Source organism: Gopherus flavomarginatus, chromosome 1 (genome assembly GCF_025201925.1).
Source record: "Gopherus flavomarginatus isolate rGopFla2 chromosome 1, rGopFla2.mat.asm, whole genome shotgun sequence".
NCBI classification, from domain to species: domain Eukaryota; kingdom Metazoa; phylum Chordata; order Testudines; family Testudinidae; genus Gopherus; species Gopherus flavomarginatus.
In genome coordinates this window covers 151,906,826-151,926,150 of record NC_066617.1, presented here as the reverse complement: position 1 = coordinate 151,926,150, position 19,325 = coordinate 151,906,826, and the positions used below count along the sequence as shown (strand labels likewise).

The 19,325-nt window shown below is 46.5% G+C and overlaps 2 protein-coding genes across 2 annotated transcripts in view; one reads left to right on the top strand and one right to left on the bottom strand.

Moving 5' to 3' along the window:
* The window catches only part of LOC127046518 (transient receptor potential cation channel subfamily V member 6-like), an 80,141-nt gene extending 67,955 nt beyond the window's left edge, over nt 1-12,186 (top strand). Inside the window, exons 8-15 of the mRNA XM_050943670.1 lie at nt 280-492; nt 1,515-1,601; nt 1,683-1,759; nt 1,901-2,066; nt 3,182-3,248; nt 4,251-4,519; nt 4,959-5,065; nt 11,632-12,186. Of these exons, the coding sequence (XP_050799627.1) occupies nt 280-492; nt 1,515-1,601; nt 1,683-1,759; nt 1,901-2,066; nt 3,182-3,248; nt 4,251-4,519; nt 4,959-5,065; nt 11,632-11,932 (1,287 nt within the window). The 3' untranslated portion in view covers nt 11,933-12,186. The remainder of the gene's footprint in view (nt 1-279; nt 493-1,514; nt 1,602-1,682; nt 1,760-1,900; nt 2,067-3,181; nt 3,249-4,250; nt 4,520-4,958; nt 5,066-11,631) is intronic.
* Nucleotides 12,187-14,320: 2,134 nt separating this feature from the next.
* LOC127046390 (ephrin type-B receptor 5) overlaps nt 14,321-19,325 on the bottom strand; it is a 146,881-nt gene continuing 141,876 nt past the window's right edge. Inside the window, exons 13-17 of the mRNA XM_050943378.1 lie at nt 18,565-18,780; nt 17,228-17,377; nt 16,889-17,082; nt 15,429-15,584; nt 14,321-14,846 (exon numbers count right to left, since the gene is read on the bottom strand). Coding sequence (XP_050799335.1) covers nt 14,738-14,846; nt 15,429-15,584; nt 16,889-17,082; nt 17,228-17,377; nt 18,565-18,780 — 825 coding nt within the window. The 3' untranslated portion in view covers nt 14,321-14,737. The remainder of the gene's footprint in view (nt 14,847-15,428; nt 15,585-16,888; nt 17,083-17,227; nt 17,378-18,564; nt 18,781-19,325) is intronic.

The following is a 19,325-nucleotide window of genomic DNA, read 5'->3' as shown; positions in this document are numbered from 1 at the left end:
CAGAGTGAATGCACCAGGTCTTTGGATGGATGTAGTGGCATTAATGGACCAGGTTCGATAGTGGGACAAATTCTAACTTGTTTCTGCAGCCTGTCTCTGACCAGGCCCTTTGAGTCATTGCTCTGTGTTTGGCAGACAAAAGAGGACAGACAAGGGTCCCAGTCAGATTTGATTTAACACACTATGATTGTTTTCATGAGCTTGGAGTGATTTGCCAGTTTGCTTTCTGAGGGCAGAGAGGTGGCCCACAATCAATGAAGTCTAGTGTCTGTCTCTCAGGCCCGTCGGATCCTGGACCTGACCCCCGTGAATGAGCTGGTGAGCCTGAAGTGGAATAAGTATGGGCGTCCCTATTTCTGCATCCTGGCCTTGTTCTACGTGCTGTACATGATTTGCTTCACCATGTGCTGTGTCTATCGACCTCTAAAATGTCGACAGAGCAACAAAACACATGAAAGGGACAACACCATCTACATCCAGAAACTGCTGCAGGTACATCGTGTACACCATTAATATCCCACAAATCTTCCCAGCTTTTTAGCCCCAAAGTCCCAAAGCACTTTACAGGCCATGTAGGCAAGGGAATACCTGCAGCCATCTGGTCCCTGCAGCACAGCACCCCTGAGCAGCATGCTGGGAAGTTGGGCTCAGTACTGACTCAGAGGGGAGAGCACCTCCTACAGAACCCTCCTTATTATAATAGTGCATCCTGTTTCTGGTGGTAGTGCCTAAGTGCCAGCCAAGAGTGGGGCCCCCATTGTGCTGGGCAATGTACCCAAAGAGCTTGCAGCCTGATGAGACCAGACAAATGCAGGGTGGGGAAAAGTGTAGAACACACAAGCAGAGTGAAATAAGTGATGATGGCAAATGGTATGTTGGTCCACTGTTTGGGGATGGGTTTAGCTACATGGAAGAATCATAGAGTATCAAGATTGGAAGGGGCCTCAGGAGACCATCTAGTCCAACCCCCTGCTCAAAGCAGGACTAATCCCCAACTCAATTCTTAAATTGCCCTCTGAAGGATTGAACTCACAACCCTAGGTTTAGCAAGCCAATGCTCAAACCACTGAGCGATCTCCCCCCCTCCCTGAAGGCAGGAGAGTAAATGAGACAGAGTTGGGGAGGAGAGGGTAGGTGGACAGATGTGGGCTGGAGCTCAGTTAAAGAGACTCATTTGTTTCCCAGGGCTGATTCCCAACTCCAGCAGAACTCAGTGAGTTCTGCAGGTGCTCAGCAGCTCTCAGCATCAGCCCCAAAGTGTCTTCAGTTGGGCACCCAAAAAAGGAGGCTGTGTTGGCCATGCAGTCATCCAGTGTCAGAGCTGGGGGTGGAAACCATGTTTCCTGATTCCCGCTGTAATGCTTGATCTTCTAGACTAACTGCCTCTTCTGGAGACTATGGCATGAGCAATCTTGCAAGGAGAATACTTTTTTCCTCAAGCCTAGATGGGGCCTAAGAGTCCTCTCCTGGCCATGTACAGTTGGACTGAGGGGGACCTCTTTTTCTCATTTCAGGAATCTTATGTGACTCCTGAGGACAGTCTGAGGCTGGTGGGCGAGCTGATCACAGTGATAGGAGCCATAATAATATTGATCCTTGAGGTAAGAGAAATCAATATAATTTAATGTTCTGTGCTTGTGTGAACTGATTGAGACCCAATTTGAACAGAGTGTTCTTCTTAGATTCCAGATATCTTCAGAGTTGGAGTCACCAAGTACTTTGGACAAACTATTCTGGGAGGACCTTTCCACATCATAATGTGAGGTTCCCCATCTCCTTATTTCATACAGATTGCTTTCTGGTGTGGGTGGGGTTTGGGAGGATTACAGAGAGTTAGTTGTTAGGAGTGTGGAGTGGGAATGTGAATCTGATCCTCCTGGCTCTGTCTTATCCTCTATAGCATCACCTATGCCTGTATGATCTTGGTGACCATGGTGATGCGTCTCACCAGCACCACAGGAGAGGTGGTCCCCATGTCCTTTGCCCTGGTGCTGGGCTGGTGCAACGTCATGTACTTCGCACGAGGATTTCAGATGCTGGGACCGTTCACCATCATGATACAGAAGGTAAGGACAACAGAGCCCACTGCCTGACTAAAAGAGGGAGAGAGACTGTAATAAAGATATCAGCAAAGATGGATCCTGAGCAGCAGTTATCCAGCCATGCCATGCATCAGCATGTGCCCACGGTCATATCTTGGTCCTTCCATCAGAATAGAAACACTTTCTCAGGAGTTTCTGGTGTGGGATTTGAGTTCCTAGAGCCAGACAAGAACCCTTTTGACCTTTATCTAGCAGGCTGTTTTAAGTGAGGTTCTTCTTTTATGTACTGAGATAGGACACATGCAGGACGGTGAAGGGTACAGTGGACATTAGAGACATAGAGGTCACTAAACTGGCTCAGAACATTAGTCGGTTCAGATCAGTCTTTCATCTCTGTCATACTGGTGGAACAGGTGTAGGGTCTTCTAGTTCAATGGATGACACTGCTGGAAAAAATATTGAGGTGAGCAGTTTAGTAATATTACATATATACATATATTTAATTGGACTGATAGCCTTGCCTATGGTAGTATCACTGCAGCTGGGTAATCTTATCCAGACAAAATTGTCTGGATAAGATTACCTAGCTGCAGTGATACTACTGTAGGCACGGCTATCAGTCCTTGTGCTTCAGCTGATCAGCAGTCGGCTGGCCAAGAAGAAATCCCTATTTTCAGTGTCTTATGGTGGACCAAGTGTATTATGGAGGTGTTCTGACTTCCTCTGAAACAATCAAGTATGAGCCATTCTACAGCTAGGCCACTAAACTATTAGTACTACTAAAACATTTAGCTTGCACTCCCATCCATAGAGCTCAGAGTACTTTCACAAAGTGAGTGTGTATCATTAGTATATTACATATTTGGAGAAACTGAGGCAAGAGAGGTAAAGTAAATTTCCCTGGCTCACACAGTAACTCCTTTGGATTAGAAATTAGGTTTGCTGACCTCCAGTGCCGTGCTTTGTCTCCTGACTAGAAGGACTAGTGGTCTGATCCACTATGACATGAGATACAAGACTGGATCTACTATGATGGGAAGTGAGAGACCAGGATATATGGACCAGTTAGACAGCAAAGCCTCAGTTTCAGGGCTGTCTTTGTGAGAGAGTGGGGTCTCATGGTTTTGTTTCGTCTGCAGATGATATTTGGAGATCTCTTGCGCTTCTGCTGGCTCATGGCAGTGGTGATACTTGGCTTTGCATCAGGTAGGTATGATGCGATACACAGTGTCTTTTTATGTACAGCAAGGTGCTACAAGCCCAGTTAAATGACAGCAGAGTCTCAATGGACACCCTGAGGGGCACCATGTCTTGCACATTCATCAACGGAATATTGGGTTTTATGGAACAGTTGTCTGGAAAGAGGGCACTCAGTCCTCCAGCTTCTTCATAGCTTATATTAGAATACATCTCACAGCTCCCAGGTCTGCCCATGCTGCTGGGCTTTGACTTACCTGCTCCATTTCCTCCCTTCCCTTTCTCCCTGCTCCTTGCTATTCACAATCCATACCTTCTCCTCTTTCTGCCTTTTCCTCCCCATATCTGAGGTTCCTTCCTACGAAATTGCCCTACCCCTCTGCCAGTCTCTCTTCTCATTCACTAACTGACACATCTGCCTATGAAGTTATTGATTCAGCCCCAAAGAGGACAAGCTATTTGGGAGATCTCAGCAACCTGGACGTGGAGAAAGGTAATGGGCTGGTGGGACTTGACCCAGTTCTGAAGAAATGTCAATATTCCGTAGAAAGGAGGAGCCCATCTCTCTACTCCACAGGGGATGGGGTGGTACTTAGTTATTCGCTCTCCCTCCAGAATTCACAGTGTTGTGTGATAAATGCAAGGCGCAGTTGCCCTTTGGCACAAAATAATCTCAGCCTGATGCTGCTATGATTTTTTTATGCCATATTGGTGTCATGATGAGGTCTCTGGATGCCACATGAAGTGAGGACATAGTGTGGTCCAGTTATGATTAAATAACATGAGTTCCAAATAGTACTTAGGACTCTTAAGTGTCCTATGAGCTCTGTGACACAGGAAGGCCTCCCTGGAAACTGGGGCTGTCTGATTGCAGCTGGCATGCATGGCTGCCCTGGGCTAAAGTCTAACACTATACTGTTGTTTCAGGCAGATGGTAGGATGCTGCAGGGCAGAGCAGAGAAAGCATAGAGGCTTCCTCATTCATTTTCCCTCCTTTCCTCTCTATGCCAGCTTTTTATGTCATCTTCCAGACTGAAAACCCCGATGAGCTGGGCCACTTCTATAACTACCCTATAGCTCTCTTCAGCACCTTCGAGCTCTTCCTCACCATCATTGATGGGCCTGCCAACTATGAAGTGGACCTGCCCTTCATGTACTGCATCACCTACTCCGCCTTCGCCGTCATCGCCACCCTCCTCATGCTCAACTTACTCATCGCCATGATGGGTGACACCCACTGGCGCGTGGCCCACGAACGGGACGAGCTTTGGAGAGCACAGGTGAGGGTGCTACTCAGCCACATGTGAACATACCTTAATGCATAGACTCACTCTGAGCCTAGGACAGGGCAAGGTCAGGGGTTCCCATTAGGGTATGTGGATAGCCCATGAGTAATGACTGCAGAGCCTGAATTCCTTTCTCACCTGAGGAGACTTGTGGGGAGGGTTGAGTTCTTGGCAGTAGAAAGCATGTGTGTTTTTGGAGGAGGAGATCCATGAATGAAAAAAAATATGGAACAGGAATTTATTTTAGCCCAGGGCAGAGGAGGGCTGAAATGGGGCCCATTGCATAGACGTGTGTAGATATTTCACTCATATGCGTCTATGAGAAGTATAGACTCCATCTATGCCCCCATGATTTCCTGTTGCTTGTTCTACCCACTTCCCTTATCTCTGCACTCCTTGTTGTCTTGCCAACACCTTTTTTTGTGTTTTAAAGGTTGTTGCCACTACTGTCATGCTGGAGCGGAAACTCCCACAATGCCTCTGGCCTCGCTCTGGGATCTGTGGGCAGGAGTATGGCTTGGGGGACCACTGGTACCTCAGGTGAGTTCTATGGGGCTTGCCCACATGTTGACTAAACATAGTGGATTCTCTTGTGCAACCATGTCAGAGAAGAAAATGGTGTTAATCCACCCTGTTCTGACAGTGTAGATCCCTGTGAAAGGGACCCATTTCGAGTGGCAGTGGCCTGGGTTCTGCAACCTGAGGATGGGCAAGACCCATGGGAGAATTATAGAAATTGGAGATGGAAAAGGCTGTGGGCTCACACCTAGTCCAGCTCCCGCCCATCCAATGCAGTCTATCTTCCATTGTTGTGCAGTCCAGCTTATAAATGACTTAAGTAATAAAAACTCCCAGCATAGTCAGAGCCCAACAGACCCTCACTTTTAGACAGTGCTTCCAGATATGCAGCCGTAAATGCCCCCTTCCTCCCACGATCACATCCCTCCCACAAGGAAAGGAGCTCACTGTCCTCTGTAATATTGAAAGCTAATTATGCATTTCTGCACCCATGCATGTACCAGTGTGTACTAAGAGTGAGGGGGAGGGAGGGTAGACTCTGGGTTCCCTGACACCTTCTGAAGCTTAAAAACTACCAAACCAACTGTCTTCAATGTTAACTTAATGTTTAGCTCTCTCTGGGAAGACAGTTCAGCAGTTCAAATGAGAAACATCTTAAATGTGCAAGTTTCCACATGTACACAGTTAAAAAGTTGCCCACTGTGCATATCTAAGCTGGCACCTGATTTTCCAGTGGGTGTGTCTGATACAATTTTCAAACAGTCTTTACTTTTTGTTAATTAAAAATATGTAGTTCTCTAATCAAGTAAACACTGGGAGAGTTTGATGCAGTTTCTACTGGGCGTTGGATACAGTTTGGAAACAGTCATAATCTTTTGTTAATTAAAATTAATATTTCTCCAAACAAGTAAAGACACTAGTTCTCAGTGCAGACTTCATCCAGGCCAAGTTTCAAACCACTGCTATTTTTGCTGCAGTTCTCTCCAAAGAAAATAGTGTATGGGCTTTTTTAAAGAGGGAATGCAGAGAAGCAATTTGTTTTTCATCCTGGCTGAACTTGAAAACAGCTAAAGGGATTTTGTTCTAACTTTCCAAAACAAAACAAAACAACAATAAAATCCCATCACACAGAGCCTAAACTTGGAAAATTACAGCAGCCCTGAAGGTGAATTGCTTTGGAAAGTTATGAGTATGTGAAAACAGCAGGTTATAATGGCAACTGTTTTGCAACTTTCATTATTGCAGAAGCTATTATGCACCCATTATAATTAAGGTTCTTTTGATAAGACAACATTAAGGTGAAGGTTCTGCTCAGAAAAGTAGCTATGTAAAAATGGCTTTTATCACTCAGCATCTCTGGCTCTGGTATCTATCAGATTTGCTGATTTATGGCTAAAATGTTTTCATTAATTTTTACTCCTGGTTGTCTGCAGGGCCAACACAGTTCAGAGAGCGGGAATTGGAATCTATTCCTTCTTGTGCAGCATTAACAGAATTGTTCATTAAGTGTCAATCTGTTACACCTATGCAAACCTACTGATTACAATAGGGTTGCACAGATGACACAAGAGATATAGTGCGAAGGCAGGTGAGCTGTTGAGGTAGAACTCAGAGCTTAATGTGACCTGCAGAGCCTTTATTTCAGGTGATGATGTGTGTGAGATGGAAAGAGCCAATCTTGATTCTCAGGGCCAGACTTTTCAATGTATTTAGGTGCCTAAAGATGCAGGTAGTGGCCTAGTGGGATTTTCAAAAGACCTATGTGCCTAATACTGAAAATGATGCACTTGAAAATCCAATTAGATCCTTACCTGCATCTTTAGGCACCTACATACATTGAAAAATCTGGCCATTAAATTCTAGGTTGAGAGAGACCATCAGAAACAAACGACCCTTTACTTGTAAACTGAGTGCATTTGATCAGAAGTCTCTGAGGCCCATGATGCCATAGAGTCACTTTCAGAATAGACCTGCTGTATGAAGCTGAGTAGAAGGGGAGTTCCAGTTGCTGACATTGGGCTCACTTCAACTGCACTACACAAGTGCCAGCAAACTATAGTGGCTGCCAGTATAGGAGCAGTATCTGTAGTTAGATTAGTTAGGGAAAGGCTTACACTGGGCATCCATCTTCATTTCTTCAAGGAATAAGCTGATCAGCAGTTGGGAAAGTCAGGAAGAAATCCCCCCTCATAATATTGTATAGCTCAATCAGGAGCTCTTTGGGATAGGATCCAGCATTAGCAACTGCTAGAAAAGAGATGTGCAATAACTGAGCCACAGGGCTTTTCCAGTACACTTAAGTCCAGCACCCTCCTCTCTGCACTTCATGCAGCAGAGCACAAGGGGGAGTAATTTCTCCCTACTGTCCAAGACCTGCAGGGGCCTGGCCTGCAGCAATGGGCACAGAGATTTCACATCAGCTCCATTCAGCAATTAAAGCAACACTGAAGCGGAACAACTTCATGCTCGGAGCACTGTGATCCCCTGAGTGCTGGAGCATAGTGTAAAATCTTGGGGGAAGTGCTAGGCTGGAACATGAAGGATTATGCTGCATGACTGTAGGTGTTACTCTGCTGGGCTGTCCATCAATGACAGTCCGCCAGTTCCTAGAGTGCTCTACAATCAAGAGAAATTGGCCATACTGGATATCTACTGCACAATCTGTGTGCATGACTCAGTCCTCCCTTCCTTCAAGGCCCTTGTTGGTATTCCCCTACCAGGGAAGGGCCAGTTCCTTCCAGACCCAAAACCTAGCTATAAGGTTAGCTCCATTTGTGTGCACAAGGAAAACTTTGTGAAGCATTTAATCCCATTGAGATCCCATAACTATCTATACAGTAGATAATGATGGCACCGACAGAGACTAAGGCTGCATCTTCACAACACAGTTAGCCTAAGTTATAACTCTTGTTACTAGATCTGTCAATTAATCACAGTTAACTCATGCGACTAACTCAAAAAAATTAATCATGATTAATCACAGTTTTAACTGCACTCTTAAACAATAGACTACCAATTTAAATGTATTAAATATTTTGGATGTTTTTCTACATTTTCATATAAATTCTGTGTTGTAATTGAAATCAAAGTGTATATTATTTTTATTATAAATATTTGCACTTTAACAATGATAGAATACATCATAGAATATCAGGGTTGGAAGGGACCTCTGGAGGTCATCTAGTTGAGCCCCCTGCTCAAAGCAGGACCAATCCACAGACAGATTTTTACCCCAGTTCCCTAAATGGCCCCCTCAAGAATTGAACTCACAACTCTGGCTTTAGCAAGCCAATGCTCAAACCACTGAGCTATCCCCCCCAAATAAATAATTGGCGATATACCTATCTCCTAGAACTGGAAGGGATCTCGAAAGATCATCGAGTCCAACCCCCTGGCTTCACTAATAATATTTTTCAGTTCACCTCATACAAGTAATTTAGTGCAATCTCTTTGTCATGAAAGTGCAACTTACAAATGTAGATTTTTTTTATTACATAACTGCACTCAAAAACAAAACAGTGTAAAACTTCAGAGCCTACAAGTCCACTCAGTCCTACTTCTTGTTCAGCCAGTCGCTAAGACAAATGAGTTTGTTTACATTTACAGGAGATAATGCTGCCCTCTTCTTATTTACAATGTCACCAGAAAGTGAGAACAGGAATTTGTATGGCACTTTTGTGGGTATTTACATACCAGATATGCTAAACATTTGTATGCCCCTTCATGCTTTAGTCACCATTCCAGAGGACATGCTTCCATGATGATGACACTCATTAAAAAATTATGCATTAATTAAATTTGTGACTGAACTCCTTGGGGGAGAATTGTATGTCCCATGCTCTATTTTACAGGCATTCTCCCATATATTTCATGCTACAGTAGTCTCAGATGATGACCCAGCATGTGTTCATTTTAAGAACAGTTTCACTGCAGATTTGACAAAATGCAAAGAAGGTACCAATGTGAGATTTCTAAAGATAGCTACAGCACTTGGTTTAAGAATCTGAAGTGCCTTCCAAAATCAGAGAGAATGGGGTGTGGAGCATGCTTTCAGAATTCTTAAAAGAGCTACACTCCAATGCAGAAACTACAGAACCCACACCACCAAAAAAGAAAATCAACCTTCTGCTGGTGGCATCTGACTCAAATAATGAAAACAAACATGTGTTGGTCTGCACTGCTTTGGATAGTTATCGAGCAGAACTCCTCATTAGCATGGATGCATGTCCCCTGGAATGATGGTTCAAACATGAAGGGACATATGAATCTTTAGAGCATCTGGCACTTCAATATCTTGCGACGCCAGCTATAACAGTGCCATGAGAATGCCTGTTCTCACTTTCAGGTGACACCGTAAACAAGAAACGGGCAGCATTATCTCCTGCAAATGTAAACAAACTTGTATGTCTGGGTGACTGGCTGAACAAGAAGTAGGACTGAGTGGACTTGTGGGCTCTAAAACTTTACATTGTTTTATTTTTCAATGTAGGGTTTTTTTTTGTACATAATTCTACACTTGTAAGTTCAACTTGAACGATAAAGAGATTTCACTACACTACTTGTATTAGGTGAATTGAAAAATACAATTTATTTTATTTACAGAGCGAATACTTGTAGTCAAAAATAAATATGACGTGAGAAGTGTACACTTTGTATTCTGTGTTGTAATTGAAATCAATATATTTGAAAATGTAGAAAACATCTAAACATATTTAAATGATATTCTATTCTTGTTTAACAGTGCAATTAATCACGATTTTTTTAATCGCTTGACAGCCCTACTTGTTACCCTTAACGTCACTCTTGTCCACACATTCTAGCTTAAGTTAGGGGGTGCTTTAAGCTTGAGCTAGCTGGTTTGTCAGGCGGGCTCCGTTGAAGTTCAAGTGATCTCAAGCTAGTGATGCAGTGAGGATGCAACAGCTTGAGTTACAACTCAGCAGCAGCTAGTCCAATCACTTTGCTAATCCAAGTATCAGAAGATAGCTGTGTTAATTTGTATCCACAAAAACAACAAGGAGTCTGGTAGAATCTTAAAGACTAACAGATTTATTTTGGCAGAAACTGAAGAAGTGTTTTTTTACCCACTAAAGCCTATGCCCAAATAAATCTGTTAGTCTTTAAGGTGCCACCGGACTCTTGCTGTTTCTGCTAATCCAGTCACTCCAAGCTGCTAATCAAATCAATAACTCCAGCATAACTAAAAGCCGTAACAGTGAGGTTAACTCCATACCCATCCCTCAGTTATTGCTAGACTCCTTGGTACTTCTCTTCATCTCCTTCCATGCCCCAAAGCCTTTTCTGCAGCTCAACAGGGCTCATGGCTTGGGATTCAAGGAGCTGCAGCCACTTGTTTCCTTCCTGAGATTCCTGAACACTGGAGATGTCTGTGTGAAGGGACAGACAAGCTCTCTGTGACCCTGCATCAGGCAGAGGGTTAATGGACTAGGAAGAAGGGATGCTCCTAGCAAAATGTAGGCAGACACTGACCAATTCCTTGCCCTCCAGCCCTAGTGCAGAGCTGCCATAGTGCACTAGCACTGCATTATGAAATGTAAAAACCAAAGCTGCCCCTAGGCTGCAGGCCATGCCTTTGCCCGCTCCTGCCTGGGTTGTAGGAGAGAAAAGAATATCTACATTCTGCACTACCCAGATTGCTACCACCTTCCCTCCCCTCCAGGAACAGATACAAAAGCCTAGCACCTGTGGCTCCTTGCTTTAGAATGCTTGTGGGCAGGGCCTTGCCTTTGAGGTAAATAAACTATTGCTTGTGTGAGACAGTTGGTGCACACTGACTCAGTATCTAAGTCAGCAGAGGGACCAGAGTGGGAGTGCACTTGTTGCCTGCTCTGCTTTTCGGCAGCAGGACCCAGGAATTGCCAGACTGGTGCAGATCCCACTAATCTAGTATCCTGTCTCTGACAGGACCCAGTAACAGGAACCTCGGAGGCAGGCGTAAGGAATCCCAGCATGGGTAATTATGAAATAGCTGACCCTTAGGGGAAGGTCCTTCCTTGAGCCAGCCTGCTGGAATTTGGCTTGTTCTCCAAAGCAGCAGGGTTTTATAACCCTCATAGTATTTTATCCTTGCTAATGAAACTATGGCTGTTTTCATTACTCACAGAAATGCTGAATGCTTTCCTGAATTATTCTAAGGTCTTTGCCTCAGTGAAATCTTGTGCAAATGAGTTCCACAGGTGACTTATGCATTTTGTACTAAAAGCACCAGATGGAGAGAGGTCAGATAATAATTTGCTTTCCATTCTGCTCTTGCAGTGGCTGCTACTGCAGGGGAGGTGGAGCATGGAGAGTTACCTCTCTGTGCCAGTTCCCACTGCTAGATGAGAGATCACTATGTAACACAAGAGTGTAGGAGCAGCTCCCCACATGATTTTTTTCCCCCTGACTGCAGTGGCTCAGCTCTCTGACATACTTTAGTGTAGTTCTTTTGGAGAGTGGGAGACATTGCATTGGTAGGAGAAGCCTAGTTGGTGGGGCTTCTGCTTTGGCTTGGAGCTGAAAAGTGTGAGATGTAGATATTCCTAGCACACTGGTCTTGATTGTCTTTGTTCTCATCCTGCCTACAGGGTGGAAGACAGATGCGAAGGCAGGCAGCACAAGATGCACCGCTACATGGAAGCATTTAAGTTCCAGATTACAGAAGACTTTGACAAGTACTCACAGAACAAACAGGAGCTGGAGGACAACAAGGACACAGAGGCTCCGTACAGGAAGAATACCCCTTGCAGCACTCCAGCAGAGTCGCCAAGCCTGTCCCAAAGGAGCTCCAGCCATGGCTGGGACATCCTGAGGCACAGCACCCTAGGGCAGCTACAGGGCCATGTCAACCTTGCCATGGAGAAGGAGGAGGAGGTCTACCATGTCTGAGTGACTGCTTGTTTGCTTCCTTGCAGTGAGTGATACCTCTCTCCTGCCAGTGGTAAAGGCCATGGTCCAGCATGGACACCTTGCAGTAGTAAACATCCTATTGCCTGCACTCCCATATGGATGGCTCACTCCACAGCAGCTCTCTGTGGGGCTAAATGGAGTGCCTGGAGTGTGTGAGGACATGGGGCTGGTCACCCATTGCATGAATGTAAACACACACAGGAAAAAACAATCCCTGATTCATGACAGTGCATGTTCCCACCAGCCCAGCCAAGACCACTAGGATTTGAACTGGATCACTAACTTCTTCCTCACTAACCCAGACCATTCAAGAGGAAAAATGTCTGATTCCTCACACAGATGGCAGTACTGCTAAAATATATTCACCAGTGCAAACATGTACCAGTGCCCTCTAGTGGAGACCTGTGGAAGGTGCGTCTGCAACCATGGTAGTGGTAGAGACTGGAGCATCTCCTTAGCATCTCATGGTGATGCCTAATTTTGGCACTGAAGGTGCTAGTTTTGTCTCAGATGGTGTAGATTTGACTGGCAAGCATAGTGTGTGTAAATCTGGACTGGGTTGTGTTCTGAATTCCCAGACACTTTGGCAAGCAACAGAGAGATTTTCTAGGCATGGGCTTGCTGACTGGTTCCAGCGCTGATGCTTTTTAATCTTCACACTGTCTTTGTGCTGCGGTGAATTTCTTGTCCCCTCCTTTCCCCATCCCAGCTCAAAGAGCCCCTGGATTATTTTTGTATTTAGTTCTATTTACATTTCAATCAGTGGTTTTCTCTCTCCCTCTGTTAAAGATAAATTAATATATTTTACTACTTCAGTGCTTTGAAAGGTCTGAACTGTGAATTTTACTTGGAGTAATGTAGACCTCTCTCTTTAAAATAATTCTCCCCCAGTCCCCTTCTGAGTCCAGCTGTCAGTCTGTTTATTACCTTTTTAAAGAAATGGACTCCTGCCCCACTCTCAGCTGCTTGGCTGACCACGGGACTTCAGTCCATGCAGGGTTAATGTCTGCAACAGCCCTGCCTTTCAAACTCCACCCCCGTGCCTGGGTGTTGGGGAGTGGTTTGCTATAGAATGGTAGGCTGTACTGCAGGGGGCTAGCAGAGGGGCATGGATGGGTCAGGATATCTCATTCTGCAGAGGAACCAGAACAGACTTAAGGCCCCTGAGGTTTTCTGCCCACCCATGCCTGAGTGCTTTTATAAAACCCTAAAATTTGAGCTCAGCTCAGCTTCATCCTTTAATATAGATCTACACAGGGCACCCACATATCTTCTCTTGGCTTCCAAAAGGGCCGGCCCCTTACCCACGCAGCGGGCAAATACTAGCCTATCAGAGAGGGACACACAACTTGCTTCCTGTAGACTTCGTCATGCTAGAGTGACATTGTTTTACTGCCAGATAATGCACTTTATGGTGAGTCCCAGATTACGTGTTCCCTGGGACCCCTCCCTCCTGTTTAAAGATCAGAGATATGATTGGTTGGGACTGGTTACTTCCTCTGGTTGTAGGCCATAGCTGATTGATCTTGGTTGGTCCCTTCTTGATGGGGGATTATGAAAGGTGCTAAATGTGTATGTAGATCCAATGGCCTGCTTGGAGTTTAACTTCCTCCCAGTAAAATCCTCCACACACTCCCCTTCTCTGGTCTGTGTTCATTTCATTTTCTCCTCTGCTCTGGGGGGCCAACTGGAGTCAGCGAAGGAAGAACCTTCTGCTCCAAGAGGTCACTCTGCCAATGCTCATAATGGAGTGGGAAGAGAATCAGAAGCCCCTGCACCTTTTGCATACTAAGTGGTGTGGAAAGAGAACTTAGATCTCTCCTTCCCAACATGGACTGGAATGGAACCAGAACCCTCTGTCAGCAGGAGCCTAAAGGCTCTGCTCCCCTCCCTTCCTCTTTAATCCCTAGAACCAGAATCCTCTGCTCCCCCTCAAATGGCCAGAGCCCAACAAGGGGATCCAGGAATCTCTGCTCAGCCACCGCTCCCAACTCAGGAAATGGAACAGTGTGGATCCAGGGATCACCTGATTCCCTTTCCAGCCCCAGGGAGCAGTGAATTTGTTCCCCTCCCAGCCCCTGGGACCATGGTGCAGACTCAAGGCCCCTCTGTTGCCTGCCACCAAGCAGTATGGAGCTCTGAGCTCACTGTTGCCTTCCCAGCCCTCCCCTGGAACAGGACAGCACTGCAGTAACCAGGTCACTCACCCCATCTTCCGTCACATAATGTGTCCCCACTTGGTGCTCCAGCTCCCCATCAAGCCAAGGATGGCAGGTGGCAGGCCTGCCCCAGCCCCATACTACCTGAGATAGAACCTCACACACCTGGACTATTTTCTTTTAGAAAAAAAAAGTAACTTTCCTCTGCCTTTATTTTGCCTGGTTCAGGGCAAAAAATGTCTGTGTGGCTTTGATGGGCTCCCAGCCGTAGACACAGTCCAATGGCAGCTTTGTAATATTTTCGAACCCATCTGCTGGCAGAGAAGAGGCAGCAAGTGTGTCTGATCTGTCCAAACTATCTTCCATCTCCTCCCCACATTACAGTAGCTCCCTCTTCCCTCAGTCCTTCCCCAATGTACAAAATCACCCATATCTGAATGGCACAAGTTCTGTAGCATTGCAGTCAAATCACTGCATGGGTTTGGTTTAGTGGCATGGGACATTTAATGCCCATTCTCTCTCTCTGCACAAAGTCTCCAGGGATCTCCACGCCTGCTCCCATTGATAGTGAAAATTGCTCTGAACTCCCTTCCTGGAGTTTGGAGGTAGGGGCATGGTCTAAACCTCAGACCTCTACTGGTTCGAGCTGGTTCAGGTGAACTCGCATGAGCTGGATGCTGTTGAGAATCTTCTTCTGATGACCAACCAGGGTGATCCCAATGCGCTGGATATCTCTGTGAGAGAAAGGGCGCATGGTAAAGATGTGACTCCTGTTCTGAACTGCTCCAACCCACCTCCTCTGTGTCACTTCCCTTTCTCTGGCTCTGTCTTTGTCTTCACCCAGTTTTAAGCCAATTTGTGGCATGGTTGGCTCTAAACATGGTTTATGCCACAGCAAGCGTTGTTAGAACCGATGGTGCTTCCACAGGCCTAGCCTGGCAGGTAGTTGTCTCCCAAACAGCACAGTATTTCTGCCCCGTAACTGTGCCTGGCCTGGCTGGTGCTCCTCCTTCTCAGCTCTCCATGTGCAAGGACATCCCAGAGTGTGCCATCCCATGAGCTATTGGTGTTGCTCTGTATGCATGTGGTACTATGGGACAGCAGCAGCACAGGTTTTCTCAGAATGCACTGATGCAAATTCAGTTGTGCAGTGGTGTGGTTGCCGATGCACAAACATGCCCCTCCATTACCTCTGTGTGTATCCTCCAAAGATTCCCTACTCCTTATCTCCTAGCTCCTCTTCCACTCTGGAAGTTTCTCTTTAGGTGGAAGCCCTCAGCACCAAGTGTATTCTGCTCCATCCCAACTTTACTTACTCCAGCGTCATACGTGAGATGACATCGAAGGTAGTCAATCCAGCCTGGTCAAAGTTCTCCTTGTAGCGGCCCATCTTGATGGCATCCAGCCATTGATGGGCACTGGTGAGTGAGGGGAAATCTGGGGGTGAGTTGCTCAGCAGGGGCTGGGATGGTCTGCAAAGGAAGAGGGAACTTAAGTGCTAAAAGTTCACATGATCAATGCTTACCAGCCAATTTACAATACTCAGTCCAGGGGAGAGCAGAAAGGAAAGGGGACAACACCAGAACAGCATGGAATAAGGATAGACACTAATATCCCCCAGCCACGCCCCAGCACCTTCACAAGCTCCTGCCTGGTGCCCAGGCACTCTCTTACTAGCATCCCGCATTTCCCTTTTCCACCCAACCCAACTCACCCTGCTAAACAGGTGACAATTCCCCACCCAATCGAGCTCCATCATGAATCCCTCTGGACAAGCATCCCCAGTTGTCCCAGACCCTCTGGCAGTTGCTGGATCTTGCCTCACTGTTTGGGTGAAGATCCCTTGGAGCTGGGCTGGCTTCCCAAGACTGGGGAAATGGAGCTGGTGAAGTCACTCCCTGTGTGTCCTCAGTTGTGGACTAGCTCTCTCTCTCTGAGCTGCTCCCCTTAGAACAGCCAGTTAGCAGTTACCTCATGCATACAGAGTGGCTCTTTTAGGCTCCAACACTTTCCTTCATCAAAGGGAACAAGACTAAGCAGCAGCCAAAGGCTAAAGAAACCATGGTTTATAAGTGAAATTTGCTGCTTTTCCTGCCTTTTGAATCTGTCCCAAGGCTTAAAGTCTCTTTCTATATTGGTGTTTAATAAACTGAGCACAAGCATACACTCCTCCCCTCCCCCAGTCTTGCGCTGTGCTGTGCTGTGCCAAGGTTTAAAACCCACGGGAAAATCCCTCCAGGCCAACAGGACGTGTTTCCGTCATCCACTCTGGGGCCATCTAATCCTGGCTGCTTCTACCCCCAGAGACTTCCCCTCTGCTGACCTCCTGCATCTGGTTCCAACAGGCTGGGAAATGCAGATGGGAAAATATTGTACGCAAGACACATTTCCAATTCCAGATTTAAGTAAAGATTTCCTTTTCTCCACAGTCTGGGTCCTCCTTCCTCTGCTCACCCATAATCCCTGATGTACCCACCTCAGGTATTCCCCTCCCTTCAGCTGCAAGGTCCCTCATTTCCTGCTTACCCCTAACATTGGCTGCCCCACTACAGAGATTCCTTTTTCCTTACACTCAGCCCCCACACTCCCATCACCAAGATCACTCCAATCCCAATTGTAAAGTGCACCAGGCACTGGTTCCATCTTCAAACACACACATTCCCTTTTTGATTCAAAATTGATCCCAGTCTCAGATCTCCTCCACTCCTTCTGCTCATGGTCCTAGCCTAGCACCCCAGCTGCACCCCACCTGTCTTTTGCCCGTGGCCCATCTCACCTGCTGCTCCCTGTGCCAGTGGCTTTGAGCGTGGATGGCTTGCGGATCATCTTGTCCAGAGCATTGACTATCTGCTCGAATTTGGGCCTCTGAACCCGCTCCTTCTGCCAGCAGTCAAGCATGAGCAGGTGCAAGACAGTGGGGCAGTCTGGAGGTGGTGGCAGGCGATAGTCCTGGTCAATAGCATTAATTACCTGCAGCAAAGGAAGAAACATGCCAGGTTAAGAGCTGGGAAACACTGGCTTCAGCCACTGAGATATATCTGGGCCTGTTCCACCTTCAGGAGGGCCATCAGTGAGAACAGAGAGATACACACTTTCCTGCTCAACCAGAACTTACATCCTGATTAGACATGTCCCAGTAAGGCCTTTCGCCATATGACATCACTTCCCACATGACAATGCCATAGCTCCAGACATCGCTGGAGGATGTGAACTTGCGGTACTGAATGGCTTCGGGAGCACTCCAGCGGATGGGGATCTTGCCACCCTGAAGAGCAGAGAGAGAGATGGAGCAAGCAGAGCGCTTGTGAAGCATGGAGAATCCAAGGAACAGACTTCATTGAATGGCTGAGCCCAGATCCCAGCAACTAGCCCAGGCCAGAGCACGTGGTACTGGTGCAGAATAACGATATTTTGTTGGTTGTTTTGGGGTTAAATTAGTCATGTTCATGTCCCCACCTTGTTCCATGGCATGGATGGGAGCAGAATCCAACCTTTGATTGCTGAAAACCCAATTGTCTAATGAAGTTTAACCCTTATGGTTGGATTTTTCACTGGAGTCTAAGATGCCCAAATCCTATTGAACGTAAGTCGGAGTCAGGCACTTGAAGTTCTTAGACTCCTTTGAAAATTCCAGTGTCCAACACCAGGGACAAGTGTACTTGATCAGCTTTTCATCCCTTTCTCTTCTGGCCTGACTCTCCCCAACTGACAAAATATTCAAAGCCACTCAGCTGCTGGCTCTTGCTCAAAGCACACTAATCTGATCCCCATCTCACCACCCAACTAGTGGATCCTCCTCTGAGCCCTGCACACAGAATGACTGCTGCAGCCCCCTGGCCCCAGTCCCACTCTCTTGCATGGGGCCCAGCGGGTGTCTAAATTCTACATATATAATGGACAGTTTAGGTATTGCTCGTAGGTGCTGTACAAGGTTTTTTGGCAGGTATTTTGGGTGTAGTACTTACCCCATGCGCCACGGGGCAGGAGAGGAGTTCAGTCTCTGTGGCTTCTCAGTTCTCAGCCTCCCTGCTGAGCTGGCCAGCACAGGAGCAAACTATTGCCTACTGTAGTTGATGGGGTTTGGAATGTGCACCCTTACCCCACATGGCACTGTTCTGAGCTCACCAGCTCATCTTGTACAACTGATTACATGGCTGCAGTTGTCAGTCACTATCGGTCTGGGGCTAGGTTAAAACTGATGACCTCAAGCTGAAAGCCTCTGTACCCCATTCCCAATCCCTCCAGTCCTCTCAATCTGAGGCTGAGCTAGAAGTGGTGCACTAGGGTGGAAGGTGCTGTACCCCATTCCTGGTATCTTGTCCCCAAGCTACTGTCTGTTCTATAGGTAAGAGGAACACACACAAGACTTGTATAAAGAAATAACAGTGAGTTCAGGACAGGCCTGTGCTGGGCAGTCATAGCAGAAGCCCAGTTTCCCCACCAGTAACTCACCAGGGCCCCAGTATAGGTGGGGTTTGAAGCATCATCTTCCAGGAAGCGGGACAAACCAAAGTCAGACACCTTGCACACCAGGTTGCTGTTGACCAGGATGTTACGGGCAGCCAGGTCACGGTGGACATAGTTCATGTCTGAGAGGTAACGCATGCCAGCTGCAATCCCCCGCTGCATCCCCACTAGCTGCAGCATGCTGAACTGTCCTTCCCGTTGCTGCAGACAGAAAAGACTCAGGTCTCAGTGGACACAGGAATTACAGCCCGCAGAGAAAAGCAACAATGAGGGATTGGAGCAGGAGGGATTATGAAGTTAGTTAAAAGAAATAAATATGTCTATGTTCAGTCAAATTTGGGTTAGACAGAACCACCTACAGGTACCATACAAGTGTAAATACCGAGGAAGGAGAGAGATGTTTAGGGCAATGGATCGCAAACAGTTTCATATTGGAGACCCACTTCTGAAGATGCATGCATCTGACGAAGGGGGTATTCACCCACGAAAGCTCATGCTCCAATACGTCTGTTAGTCTATAAGATGCAACAGGACTCTTTGCTGCTTTTACAGATCCAGACTAACACGGCTTCCCCTCGCATACTTGACTTCTGAAGATATATCTCATCTTGTGGACACTTCATCTCCTAGCCTCCAACTCCTTATCCTCCACCATCTCCATAGTGACTAGATGACTTGGCTACAGGAAAAAAGAGCAACTTGCAGCCCCCTATGCTTTCATCTTTCAGGTCTCTAGTTTGGTTCTA